This window comes from Plecotus auritus, assembly GCF_963455305.1.
Source record: "Plecotus auritus genome assembly, chromosome: 8".
Lineage (NCBI taxonomy): Eukaryota > Metazoa > Chordata > Mammalia > Chiroptera > Vespertilionidae > Plecotus > Plecotus auritus.
Genome location: NC_137782.1, coordinates 83,037,072 through 83,050,536, shown reverse-complemented (window position 1 = coordinate 83,050,536; position 13,465 = coordinate 83,037,072). Strand labels below are relative to the sequence as shown.

Genomic DNA, 13,465 nt, shown 5'->3' with positions numbered 1-13,465 from the left:
AGTTTATGTGGGCCACAAAAAAACAAAGCTTCAATTTTCATAGAAATGTAGGTTTATTTCGATAGAGACATGCTGAATACACAGGGCTGAAATAAATGAGTAATCATTAACATAAAATGATAGAACATTTTAATAAAAATTAATATTTTTTTGAACATTAACTTACCAGACACTGAATAACTGTACAGATTAATAAGTGTAATGCAAATCAACCTATTTTTCTTGTTCTCCGAAAGAGAAATATTTCCTGTTGTGCACCAAACAAATCAGTACAAGACTAACGACGTGGCAATCAGCTGCTAAAATATTCACTGCTAGTATTAGTGGAGAGAAATGGTGCGCCTGCACATAAGGGAAATGAATGCAACATGATTATAGTAATCAGTCATTAGCGAATGTTGTAGTTCATTATTAATAATTATGTATAACAAGATATTGTAAAAATTAAGTTATGAAATTTTTATTAAGAGGTTTCTTACATACTGTTATATTGGCTGGGCTGCAAAAATATTCATTGCGGGCCGCGAGTTTGACATGCTTGTTCTAGCTTGTTCTACACAGCTCTGATCTTGACCCCAGTCACCTGCAGGGGTCGGCCTGTGGGGGAGGTGCCCAAGCCCATTCAGAAGAATGGAAATACTATCTTGTTTTTGTTTTGTTTTGTCTTATAAGGGTTTAAAACTAGTTTTGACATTTCTTTCATTTCTGAAGAGTTTTTTTGTGTGAATTCTGATAATTGTATAGGTTATTGTCATAAATGGAAACTTTTTCTTTTCAGATAATATGGATGCAAGTGAACTTAAGCAGTTTTTTGAGACCAACTATTCTCAGATATATTTCATCTTCTATGAAAATTTTATAACACTGGAAAATAGTTTGAAATTAAAAGGTAAGCACTTATACAAAAATTTTTTATATATAATTTTTTTTAATGTTCAGGTTTTCTTGCATCTCAAACTCATACTGCTAAAAGCTGCACTCATCCTCTTACCTCCCAAACCTGGCTCCCCTGACCCTATCCCTAACCCTCCAGGATCCCACTGCTGTAATGACAGCTCATGAACTAGACTCAACATCCTGAACACTCTTTGACTTCTCACTCTTATATCCCTTTTCCTTATACCCATGAAGTGCCTGTGGGACACCCAGGTATAGGTTCTTGCTGAGCAGTAAAAACACAGGGACTGGAGCTTGGGAAGGAGAGGTACGACCCTGCTGCTGCAGAGAAAGAATGACAGTCAGGGATTTGGGGTAATTTCTTCTTTTATTGGGCAAAGAGGAAAGATAAAGGAGTAGTGGGTGAGGGGAGGGTGCCAGGAAAGTGTTTTGTCACAGTTGCCCAGAGAAGAGATGCAAAAAGGTGAGTAGCAGCAGGACTAGGAAATGATAGCACAGCGAGGAGGCTGTCACTGACTAGTGACAGAAAAGTTCTAGCAGAATCCAAACAGAGAAATGGAGTAGCTGGTTGGTGAGACCATGAAGGCTACATGTGAGAATACCACTTTTGATGAAGACAGAGGATTGTATCTCAAGGAGTAGCTTGGTCATGGGGAGGTTTTAAAGGATGCCTTTGCTTGTTTGCAGGCTGAGGAAAGGGAGATAACGGGTGGTGCAAGGTAATGGGGGAAGTGGATTGAGATGGGCAAGTATAAAGAGGACATGGAGAGGAGTGTATAGATGCTCTGATTGCTTCTGTAAAACCAGAGGCAAATGTCAAGCATGGAGGGGAATTTGGGGCGAGGCACTGTGGTGGTCCCTGACATATAGCAGGTGGCTCAGAGTCTTACAGAATGCTCCAGGCTCTAGTAGGTCATCAGACATGGGCATGTGCCCAGATGCCAAGTATTTGTTTTTCAATGAATTGCTCTGTTTTTCCCCCCTGTGATTTATAAACTGATATAAATCTTGAACTTAAAATTATTTCTTTTCCAAATCGGTAGATATTTCAAATATGAAATAATCTAGTTTTCTAGCTTTGCTCCACTTCACTTTCTTTTCATAGGTGTGTGGAGGAGAATAGTATAATATTATGTGCAATCAAAATAGCAAAGGAAAAAATTGAAACTTCATATCTTAAAAATAAATACCATACAACCTAATAACTCTATTCTAAAGGGTCCTTCTTCCTTCCCTACTCCCCCTTTTGCTTTCTCTATCTTTTTAGAGAAGTATAGCTGTTCCAGAATGTATCAGTTAGTTTGTGCTGCATAGCAAACCATCCCTAAATTGAATGCCATAAAACAACAGCTACTTATTTACCTACGATTTTCTGAGTTTGTTGGACAGTTCTCCCGGTTTAGGCTAGCTCATGCCTCTGATATCAGCTTATGGTTGGCGAGCTATTGACCATGTTGCCTTAGTTCTCCTGCATGTGGCTCCTCTTCTCCAGCTAGCAGGCTGTCTTGGGCTTCTTTAGATGGTGGTTTTAGAGTCCCAAGCTCAGGAAATGTTTTCAAGTTTGTGCTTGCCTCACATTTGCTAATATCTATCTGGCCTCAGCTAGAGCAAGTCACATGGAGAAATAGACATTTTTTGATGGGAAGGGAAAAACTCTCTGCATTTTTACAGTCTACTGCAAAGAATCATAATGAAGAACCAATGAAAACAGGGTGAGATTTTGAAGTTTCTTGCTTTTAGTACAATCTGTGTTTTTTATTGGAGTGCAGGAAAAAAGTTGTACCAAAACAAAAGAATCAAGGCAAGTGTTTACTAGGAATAATGTACTCATCTTGTGATAACGTCAGCCTTCTAGTTATTCAGACCAGGTCCTGAGTTATTGACTCTATCTTCAAAATACATCCAGGATCATTGGCCTCTTCTCAGTGCCTATGCTGGTAATGCCGAAGCTCCCATTGTCCTCACCTGGATTAGTGTGCTGTTCCCTCCTGCTTTAACCCCTATCAAAATCTCTTCAAAAGAGCTGCTGGAGTGATGCTTTAAAAATGTGAACCAAATCATGACTCTCAGCTATCCAGACTCTCAAATGGCTTCACATTCCTGAAGTTGTTACAGTGGCTTCAGACCCTACATGCCTTCCTTTACCCCATCCCCACTCTAGCCTCACCTGCTACAACTTTCCCCTTTTCTTTCAGACACAAGGGCCTTCTTCCAATAGCCTTTCTTCCTCACCATTCCAAACCAGCTCAGCCATAGGACCTTGCATTGTCCAACCCCTCTATCTGGAAAACATTTCCCTTCAATTTTTTACCCCCAAATGTTCATGTGGCTCGCTCTGTACCTCTTTCATAGCTTTACTCAGATGCACCTTATCAGCAAGGTGTTTCCTGACTTCACTAGTCAAAATTGCATCCCACCTTTATTGGCATTCCCCATCTGCCTTTCTTATTGGTTGTCTTACTTATTCATAAGCTTCCTTAGGGGTGTTCTTTTTTGTTCACTCTGTATCCTCAGTTCCTGGAATAATCCCTGACGTAGAGACATTCTTTAGTATTTATTCAATGAGTGAATGATATTACTTCATAGAGCTGTGGGGCCCTAGCTGGTGTGGCTCAGTGGATAGAGCGTCGGCCTGCAGACCAAAAGGTCCCGGGTTCGATTCCGGTCAAGGGCATGTACCTCGGTTGCAGGCTCCTCCCTGGCCCGGGGCCTGGTCGGGGCTCATGCAGGAGGCAACCAGTCAATGTGTTTCTCTCACATTGATATTTCTCTCTGTCTTTCACTCTCTCTAAAAATCAATGGAAAAATATCCTCGGGTGAGGATTAAAAAAAACAAAAACAAAAAATAGAATTCTAGGGATTCAGTTAGATCAAGGGTCCACAACGTACTTTTATAAATCAAGATTTATTGGACACAGCCATACCCATTCATTTATGTATTGTCTATGGCTGCTTTTGCATTATAACAGCAGAGTGAGTGGTTGTAAGAGAGACCTGAAAAGCCTAAACTATTTATTATCTGGACCTTTACAGAAAAAGTTAGATGATGTATGCTAAGCACTTAGCACAGTGCTTGGTAAATAGGTTGGACAATAAATGCTAACTACTGCTGTAGGAGTTATGATTTTTATTATTGTTATTATAAAAAAGACAGTGTGCAGTTGCTTAAAGAGATATGTGACTTTTTATAGTTATTACTGCTCTATGCCTGATTATATCACAAAATTAGAAGTCTTTCTTTGTTTTTTATATTGTGCATTCTATCATAATTTGACCTCATCAGTAACTGACTGAGAAATGAATAAATTACCTGTCAAGGGTTGAAAACATGGAAGCTGTGTTTAAAGAACTGCTTTGCTAGAAGTGGACCCAGGCCGTCTGGCTTGGTGGTCCATCTGCATTCCTAACACGGGCACTACCTCCTGGTATTATTTGAATAAGTAAATGTATGTTGACGCTTAAATGTTTTAAGATATCTTTTAACATGTTTTTAATATCCTAAAATTTACACATTGTCATGATAACTAATTTTTTAATATATTCCAGGGAATAATAAGTCACAAAGGGAGGAGCTGGACTCTATTCTCTTTCTTTTTGAAGTAAGTGTTTGTTAATTCATTTAGCTTTTAAGATTCTTGTAGAAAATATGTTATTTTAGATCTTCAGTTTCACTTGAAGACAAAATTGTTGGACATGTATCCCCTCCTTCCCTCCTTTTCTCCTTCCCTCTCTCCCTCCCCACCCTTCCTTCCTCCCTCCCTTCCTTCCACTTTTACAAACAGTGCTGCAAAGAATGTTCTTGTGATATTTTTCTTTTTGCAAACATGTGGGAGGATTTTTCTGTGTGGGTACCTAGACATGAAATTATTAGATGGAAATGTATGCACATTTTAAATACTGATATTGCCAAATTGCTTTTTAAAAAGGTCATATAAACTTATATGTAAACTTATATGTAAGTCTTATGTAAATTTTCTAACCAACACTGGAGATGATTTGTCTTTTTCATATATGCAAATTGACATGTAAAAACACACTGTTTTTAACATATGTTTTTCTGACTACTAGTGAGGTACCAATCTTTATATGTGTCTCTGTGCCCATGTGTGTCCATCATATATTCTCTTCAAAGTTGAAGCAGCATTTGGGTTTGATTTTTGATCTCACATGCTTTTTTGTCCAAATGTATTAGACAATCAGCCAGATTATTGATACCTTGAGAACTATATCAGAACCAAATTATAGCAAATTATAGGTTCTGCAAGTTAATTGTTGATTATCTAGAAGTTATTCAGGATTTGAAGATACTTGTGCTTAGGTTAGTGTGTGTTTGCTGCAGAGCTGGCTGGAGAGGGAGGCCAGTGGAGGAAGGCTCTCCATGGACTCTCTAGGTTTGTGGAATAAAACAGATATGGAAATCTCCAGCCCAGGACTTAGCTCATGGCTGTTGTTCAAAAACTGTGGTTTCCCTTTCTCTCCTTTGAGGGCTGTACTCATTCCTCAGAGTAACAGACATTCATTCACCTCATATTTGGTGGTTATTGTGTTTCCTGTGGCAACCCTTCTGTGAATGAAACCTGTGCAGAGTTGTAAGATGTGCAAGGCAGTTCATCAGGGGTGGCAGCTCCAATTTTATTTTAAAGTTGCTCTGTTTATATTATTTCTTCTACAGCTTAAAATATGTATCTACTGACCACCATTTGTTTAATTAATATAAATTATTTTATTTATGTAATAGCTGATGCATTTACTAAGGAATTTATAACATGCACATTTGAAACATAATGATCAAGCCCATACTTTTGAGCCCCTCTCCTCCCTCAGTTTACGAACTAGAAACTACATAGATGCTCTTCCTTGATCCCATCCTTTCTCTCCCCTAAAGGCAACCACTCCCATGCATTTTTTTCATTCCCTTTCTTTTTAAAGAATGATTTTACCACAAGAATTTGTATCCCTAAACAATGCATCATGTAGTTTTGTTTGATTTTAAGTGTGATAAAATAGTCTCATATGGAACACAGTCATCTTTGGCTTGCCTTTTACATTCAACATTATTTCTAAGATGTTAGAAAGAAGGCAAGCCCCCAAACCAGGGGTCCTGGCAGAACACAAAGGATACTCGGGAGCCAGACAGCAAGGCAAATATCCTTACTCCTGCAGAAGGGTGTGCAACCAACACAGGGTTTGGTAGACACGCACACTGACCGGTCAGTCCCCTTGCGGGGTGTTTTATCCCTGACTCACACCATCTGTCTCTCACTCTTTATTGGTTAGAGTTTAGGCTCACATTCTTGTGCAACTGGCTAATATAAAGGAAAAAGGGAGGGGTTGATCTTTGCTGTTTCAAAATGGCAGCTGCCTAAACTCTCTTCTTTGACAGAAAATTTATTCTCACAAAGATTTATCCATGTTTCTGAATTTAGTTCTAGTTTATTCATTCCATTCCCACTGGATTAAGTGAATATATAGGATTATTTAATTCCAACATTTTGTCTATAGATTTTTTTGTTTTATTTTCTTGGTAGATAGAATGTCGGTGAATAATGACCAGCTTGCTGGTTAGTTTGTCTTGCTGCACTGGCTCTCTAGTACATTGGTAAATAGATATGATAAAGGTGGTCATTCTGTTTCTGATTCAAAGAGAGTTTCATTAACATTTCATCATTAAGAATAATGCTTTCTGAAAATTTTTGGTTAGGTACTTTGTCAGGTTAAGGACGTTTGTTTCTATTCCTAGTTTGGTAAGATTTATAAAAAATCATAGATGGGTTTTGAAGTTTTTGAATATTTTTTTCTGCATTGTTGTGATAACATATGATTCTTCATAAATATTAATGTGATGAATATAGTTCAGTATTTTTGGGAGACTAATATTGTGTTTGCATTTTTAGATCTATGTTCACAACTGAGGTGGGCTTAAACTTTCCCTTCCTCATGTTGTTTATGAATGATCCTGTGGTAAAGGTTATAGAACCTGTTGTGAAGCATTTCTTCTTGTTTCTAAATCCTCACCCGAGAATATTTTTTCCATTGATTTCTAGAGAGGGAGAGTGGAAGGGAGGGAGGGGAGATTGAGAGAGAGAGAAAGAGAGAGAGAGAGAGACAGAGAGACAGAGAGAGAGAAAGAAACATCACTCAGACAGGCACATTGATAGGTTGCCTCCCACACATGCCCCAATCAGGGCAGGGATCAACCTGAAACCTAGGTGCATACCCTTGACTAGGAATTGAACCTCTGACCTTTGATGCATGGGGGTTGGGGAGCTCCCCCCCAGGATGCTCTAACCACTGAGCACCAGCCAGGGCCATTTCTTATTTTTTTTTTTTGTTCTGTAAAATAGTATAAAATTGGAATGGTCTGTTTCTGGAGTGTTTTTAGTCTTAAAAGCCATGTGAAGCTGGTGCGCTTTTTTTGTTGTTTTAATGGAAATATTTTAACCACTCATTTAATTTCTTTAATAGTTTTAGGATTATTTTAGTATTCTAGTTTTTAATTTTTTCTTGATTCAGGTTTGATAAATTATATATTTTTCTAAGAATTTGTTCTTATCGTTGAAGTTTTCAGTTATTTGCCATGACCCTTTTTTAGGGGTCATAATCTCTTCAGTTTTATCTACTCTAGATTAATCTTCAATGTCTTCAAACAGTTGTTATTGATAGTAGACTCATTATTATTAGTAGTAGTACTAGTGGCAGTAGTAGTAAAAGTACACTGAGTGGCCAGATTATTATGATCTCTGAACGCATAATAAACTGGTCACTCAGTGTGTGTGTGTGTGTATGTATATTAGAGGCCTGGTGCATGAATTCGTGCATGGGTGGGATCTGGCCAGCCTGGCCAGGGGGAGGGGACATGGTCGGTTGGATGGCCTGCCTGCTGGTCAAACTCCTGGTTGAGGGGACAATTTGCATATTAGCCTTTTATTATATAGGATATACACTGAGTGGCCAGATTATTATGCGTTCAGAGATCATAATAATCTGGCCACTCAGTGTATTTGTGTTACACTTGACAGGTGTAATTTTATTATATCGTCTAGTTGACATTGTAACAGTTTTAAACTCTTCTCTCAGTTCAGTTGTTCCTGTAAATGCCTTTTCTCTCTGGCTTCTCTTACAATCTTTTTCTTAATCTTTGGTGTTCTGCAGTTTTACCACAAAATATCTAGATGAAGATTTCTTATTTTGCTTGGTACATATGTGCTTCCTGTATTTCTGAATTTAAATCTTTTGTAATTTCTGTAAAATTCTCAGCTAATGTATTCTCTAATATTGACTCTTTTCTATTCTTTCTGGCCATATTTCCTAGGATTCTTATTTAAACTTCTTGATCTGTCTTCCACGTCTCTTAAGCTTGCTTTTATCCTCTCTTCCCTCTATTTCCTGGTCTTGAATTCTGGGTAATTTCTTCAGTTCTCTCGTCCAGTGCACTAACTCTCTTCATTTGGGTCTAATCTGCTGCTTAACCATTCTATTGAGTTTTAAATTTCAGTGATTCTTTCTCCTGTTTTAACTTCTTTTGGTTTGGAATTCATATGTGGCTGGTTGCTTTTGATAGTCTCTTGATCCTTGTTCACTTTCAGAAATCTTTTATTTTCTTAAACATTTTAACATGCAAAATTTTGTAGTCTGTATCTAATCATTCTAATACCTGAAATTGTCTAAATTTGTTGCTTATTTCTGCTGTCTCTCACAGTGGCTTCTTTTTCTGAATGTTTTGTGATGTGATTTTGAGGTCAGATTTAATCAAATATAGATGTAATCTGTTTTAATACTTTTTTTTTCCTGGAGGGTTTTGTCTTTGCTTTTGCCAGAAGTCTGGAGTGCTCTTGATTGGGATCACTGTTGCTCCATTTGAGGGTCCTGGTTTATTAATGGAGTCTCAGGTTCAGCTTCTCAAACTTCCCATGTGGTGGGAACTGGGATCTGGAGGGCATAGACACCTGTGGATACTACTGTGGAATTTTATTAGCTCTGGCACCCTGCACTGTTTTTCTTGAGCTTGTTGCTTACAGATCAGGTTTTGGTTCACTTTCCTTCTGCCACCTTTCTTCTTCCCTTCTACTTTCTCTCCTGCTATTTTTTAAGTTAGTTTCCCTATGTCCTTCAAAGTCTAGAAATGTTTTGAAAATTGCACTTGCTGTCACCGATCTCAGGTCTAGTTGTTCAACAACAGGATAGCCCATCAGAGACCCTTGTCCTATACCTCCCACAGAGGAAGTTTCAATACCTTTTCCTCATGTCCAGAAATTCTAGATTAGGGAGGGTGTTATTACAGATGCATTACCAGCTACAGAGGATTAGTTGCCTATATAATAGAACAAACATATTATCAAAGCTCATAAAATTCTCATTTTGCCTAGTAAATGGGAGTGAACAATGAACCTGCATTATTTTTGTTTATCCTAATATTCTGTCTCTGTCTCTGGTTTTAGAATGTAATTTTGAATAGTTAATGCTGAAAATTAAGTAACTTCATTGCTACTTTCTATAAGTTAGTGCTGTGTAAAGAGATGGTTTATGAGGATTTGGAGGTAAATATTTATCAAGGTGTGCATAATTGGGAAAATCTTTCTGTTAAATCACAGAAGAAATGGATTGGAAGAAAGCATAAAGTTAAGAAGGCATTGCCAATGTAAGAAACATTCAAACTTGTAGAGAATGTTTGTGAGTTTATTTGAGCCAAACTGACAATTGCTGGGAAGTAAAACCTCAGTGGATTGAGATAATGCTCCAGAGAATGGCAGTTATGCATCTTATTTTATACATTACAATCAAAAGAGAAGACTTAAGTGGGCTACATGAAATCCATTGGTGAGAGATTAGGGAGGCAGGAGAAGGAAAAGGAGTGGGGGGAATGCCTGGGGTTGGATAAAAAATGAAATGATAGACACATACTTCTTTTATATAGGTGAATACAGGATAGTTAACAGTCAACAATTAACCCAATAACAATAACAATGAGGCGACTTGGTGCCTGTGCTTTGAGGGGATGGGGTGGAGGGACATTCTAAAGGTATGTTATGGCAGATGCAGAAAGACAATAGACATGTTCCATTAAGGGAAAGATTGACTTTTGTTAGGGATAAAAGAATGCCTTAGGACATGACTACCTGCCATGAACTGCTTTTAGTCAAAAAGTTTTAATTTTAGATCATCTTATGTGGTTACTTTAGGTCTCTGAGTGTGTAAGGCCACTGTGCAGGCCTTCCCTGAGCTTGTCAGGTTTAGCATGTGGCCCCATTTCGTCCACAGCATGAAAGAAGAGAATGTAAGGATACCTGAAGTCAGGGGCAATCTGGAAGGGAAACTTTGAAAAAGGAAACAGTAGTTTTTAGATGTGGGAGATACTGGAGACATTACAGTGCTCTGATAAAGCAAGTGATGTGCAATCAAAGCTGCCAGACCAGTTCAAGTTGCCGTTTCAGGCAGTGAGCAGACCTTTCTGTTGCTTTTGTCTCCAGTGGGAGCATTTGTACCCCTTGGAAGTTGACCTCCAGCAATCTTTGCTCCTGGCTTCAAATCTGTATATCGCTTAATGTTTCTGTTGTAGCTGGTACGTGGAGATGTTAGTCACATTTTTTATTGAGGTTATGACTATCTAATTTTACTCTTTTTTTAAAAACATTTTATCTATCATTGCTATGTGTTTCAAATGGGAGTGTGGGACTCCATAAAATGAATTTACATTGTCATCTTGACTATAATGTAAATGTTTTACATGGGCTATCCTGTTTCTGTCTTGCCAGTTTTTATGGATGAAAGAATGGGACCTTTGCCATTTGAAGTGACTTGTCCAACATTGTACCAGTATCAAGTGCTACAAAGAGATATAACCTCTGTCCAACTCTAGAGCCTATTTCTTTAATTTACTACTGAAACTGGACAATAAATGGGTCCATGCTGCCTGTCACTACTTGAGCCAATTCAGCAAAGAGAGGGTTGAATCATATATGAGCGTTTATTCCAATACTGCCGTAATTATGGGAGAGCAGCAGGTCATCCACGAAAATCTGCACTGCAACCCCCCATAAGCCAGCTGCTTATATTGGGTAGGACAAAGATTACATGGGGAAGTAGGGATTGAGGGCATGGGGAAGTAGGCAATAGGGGCTGGGGTGGGACTCCATTGTTTGGGCAACAAGGTTGTTAATCTTTCCATGTTAATAGGCAGTTCTTGAATGAGAATGGACCGCATTCCAAGGTTAACTGCCAGGTCCAAGGTTGACTCCCAGGTACCAGAGTGGTGGGTGGGGGGGCGGGGGGAGAAGAGGGGAGTACAACTCCTAGCCAGGTTAGAATGTCCTTTTTTTTTAATCACAACAAGGCAATCACAGTTAACAGAGTATGATTAATATTTCTAACCAGCGGCCCGGTGCATGAAATTTGTGCACTCGGGTCCCTTAGCCCAGACTGTGCCCTCTCCCAGCCCAGAAACCTTTGGGGGATGTCTGTCAGTCAGACATCCTTAGTGCCACTGAGGTGGGAGAGGTTCCCGCCACTGCCGCTGCACTTGCCAGCCATGAGCCCAGCTTCTGGCTGAGCGGAGCTCCCCCTGTGGGAGTGCACTGACCACCAGGGGGCAGCTCCTGCGTTGAGCATCTGTCCCCAGTGGTCAGTGCGCATCATAGCGACCAGTCGTTCTGCCGTTCGGTCGATTTGCATATTAGCCTTTTATTATATAGGATAACTATAGCTAGTTCCCAATATTCTAGTTTTGCTCCTAACAGTACCATGATGCCTATCACTTAGGAGTCTTGATATTCTCCTGCTTCTCAAGCTGTATTGCACAGGCCATCTACACCAGCACGTACCTATTCTTTATTATACACATTCATTGAGTACCTACTATGTGTCAGTCACACTTCTAGGTGCTGGAGCGATGGCAGTGGGCAAGACAGAACCCCCTGCCCTCATGGAGTATATGTTAAATTTCCTGGTAAACTGAAGAGTCCACTTATAAGAATGGAGTCAGAGTTCTAGTAATGACCTTTTGAGTTACAGAAAATTCTGAATGTGACTCTTGGTGGTGGCCCTTGAGGTGGCTATCTGCATAGGGGAAAGGAGGATTGGTATAGAAATGTTAGGCACCTGGTGAATGGGCTTCAAGTTCAAATAATTCACTTGACTTTGAGAACTTCCTGGATTCTGCAGATGAGGGGTTATTTTCTTAGTACATGAATTTGTTGTAACCAGGTTTGGTAAGACACACAGACATGAAAATGACTGGTGTGAAGGAAGAAGTGTTTATTCTACTCACAGTTCCTTAGTAGCAGGAAGCATGCCATGCCCTATTAGGGCTGTACAGAGAAGCACCATGGTAGAATAGGCAGAAGGGAACTGAGGGTAGGAGCCTTTATTGTGTTTTTTTTCAGGAAGGAATGGGCAAGGTAAGGCAAGCAAGCTAATAAGCAGGCTTTGGATGGGATAGTTTGAATAATTTTGGTGGGCGCTAGGTTGTAGGATGATCCCTAGTTGTCCAGTATTTGGTCCTTGGGTGATTTGGGCAGGGGGATAATGTCCCATTGTGTGAGAGCCCATAAAAGGAGGTGGGTGTAGATTTGGGACTGGTTGGTTGGTTGGAATATGCTGGCAGGTACTATCTCTAGGAATTAGCTAACAAAGGAGGGCTAGTCTTTCCTAGGTCAGCAAGGCCCCAGAATGTCAGCATCAAGAATAGCGCCTGGCTGGGGGTGGCTCAGAGGTTGAGCATTGACCTGGTCAGGGCATATGCCTGGGTTGTGGACTGGATCCCTGGTGGGGGACGTGAAGGAGGCAGTCTATTGATAATTCTCTCTCATCATCTTTCTATCTCTCCTATTCCCTTCCTCTCTGAAATAAATAAAAATATAGTTTTTTTTTAAAAAAAAGAATACAGAAAATCTAGTTATTACAGAAATGTTTCAAACTGCTATAGTATGTACCGTCTCCCTTTAATAGAGAAATAGAGTCGTTTGGAGTTCTTTGTATACGGTTAAGAAAACTTCTAGAATGTGATAGCAAGGCATTTCCTTACCCTCCCCCAACCCAATTAAAATACAATATACATTGATGGAGGAAGAGATTTAATTTTAAAATTTATATATGTTCTGGCCTCAGAATGCTACTCATTCATCTGTTTTTCAAATATCACAGTCAGAAATCACAGATATACAGGACATTTGATTTTTAGATTCCTAATTTTAAAATCTATTCAAATTACCCCTTCAAATTAAATAAACACTGCTTTTTTCCTTCCTAGGCCTGAACTTTTTCTTATAATCTGTAAAGTGTGGCCCAGTCTGGTCTAAAACCTAGAGTCCCCTCTGGGGTCCCCATGCAGCTCTTGTTCGCTTTTTGTTGTTGGTGTTGCTCTGTGGAAGTGCTCTGTCACACACACATGCTACTTTGCTTATTGCCCCTTTACCTCTTTTTGCATAGTTTCACTTCTCTTGGTTTATGCAATTCTTTTTTCAGGGACTGCTCTTTGCTTTCCTCCTCAGCTGGCCCATTTTTCTGGCAACTCCTGCTAGAGCTACCCATTCTTTTCTGTGAACACATATGATATGCCCCTACTTGTTACGAT

At 39.3% G+C, this 13,465-nt stretch overlaps 1 protein-coding gene across 3 annotated transcripts in view; it reads left to right on the top strand.

Annotated features, from left to right (window-relative positions):
* The window catches only part of RALGAPA2 (Ral GTPase activating protein catalytic subunit alpha 2), a gene marked incomplete at its 3' end in the record, with an annotated part of 304,312 nt that overhangs the window by 26,146 nt on the left and 264,701 nt on the right, over nucleotides 1-13,465 (top strand). For all 3 annotated transcript variants that reach the window (XM_080683050.1, XM_080683051.1, XM_080683049.1), the window contains exons 2-3: nucleotides 779-889; nucleotides 4,444-4,496. In XM_080683050.1, coding sequence (XP_080539176.1) covers nucleotides 779-889; nucleotides 4,444-4,496 — 164 coding nt within the window. The remainder of the gene's footprint in view (nucleotides 1-778; nucleotides 890-4,443; nucleotides 4,497-13,465) is intronic.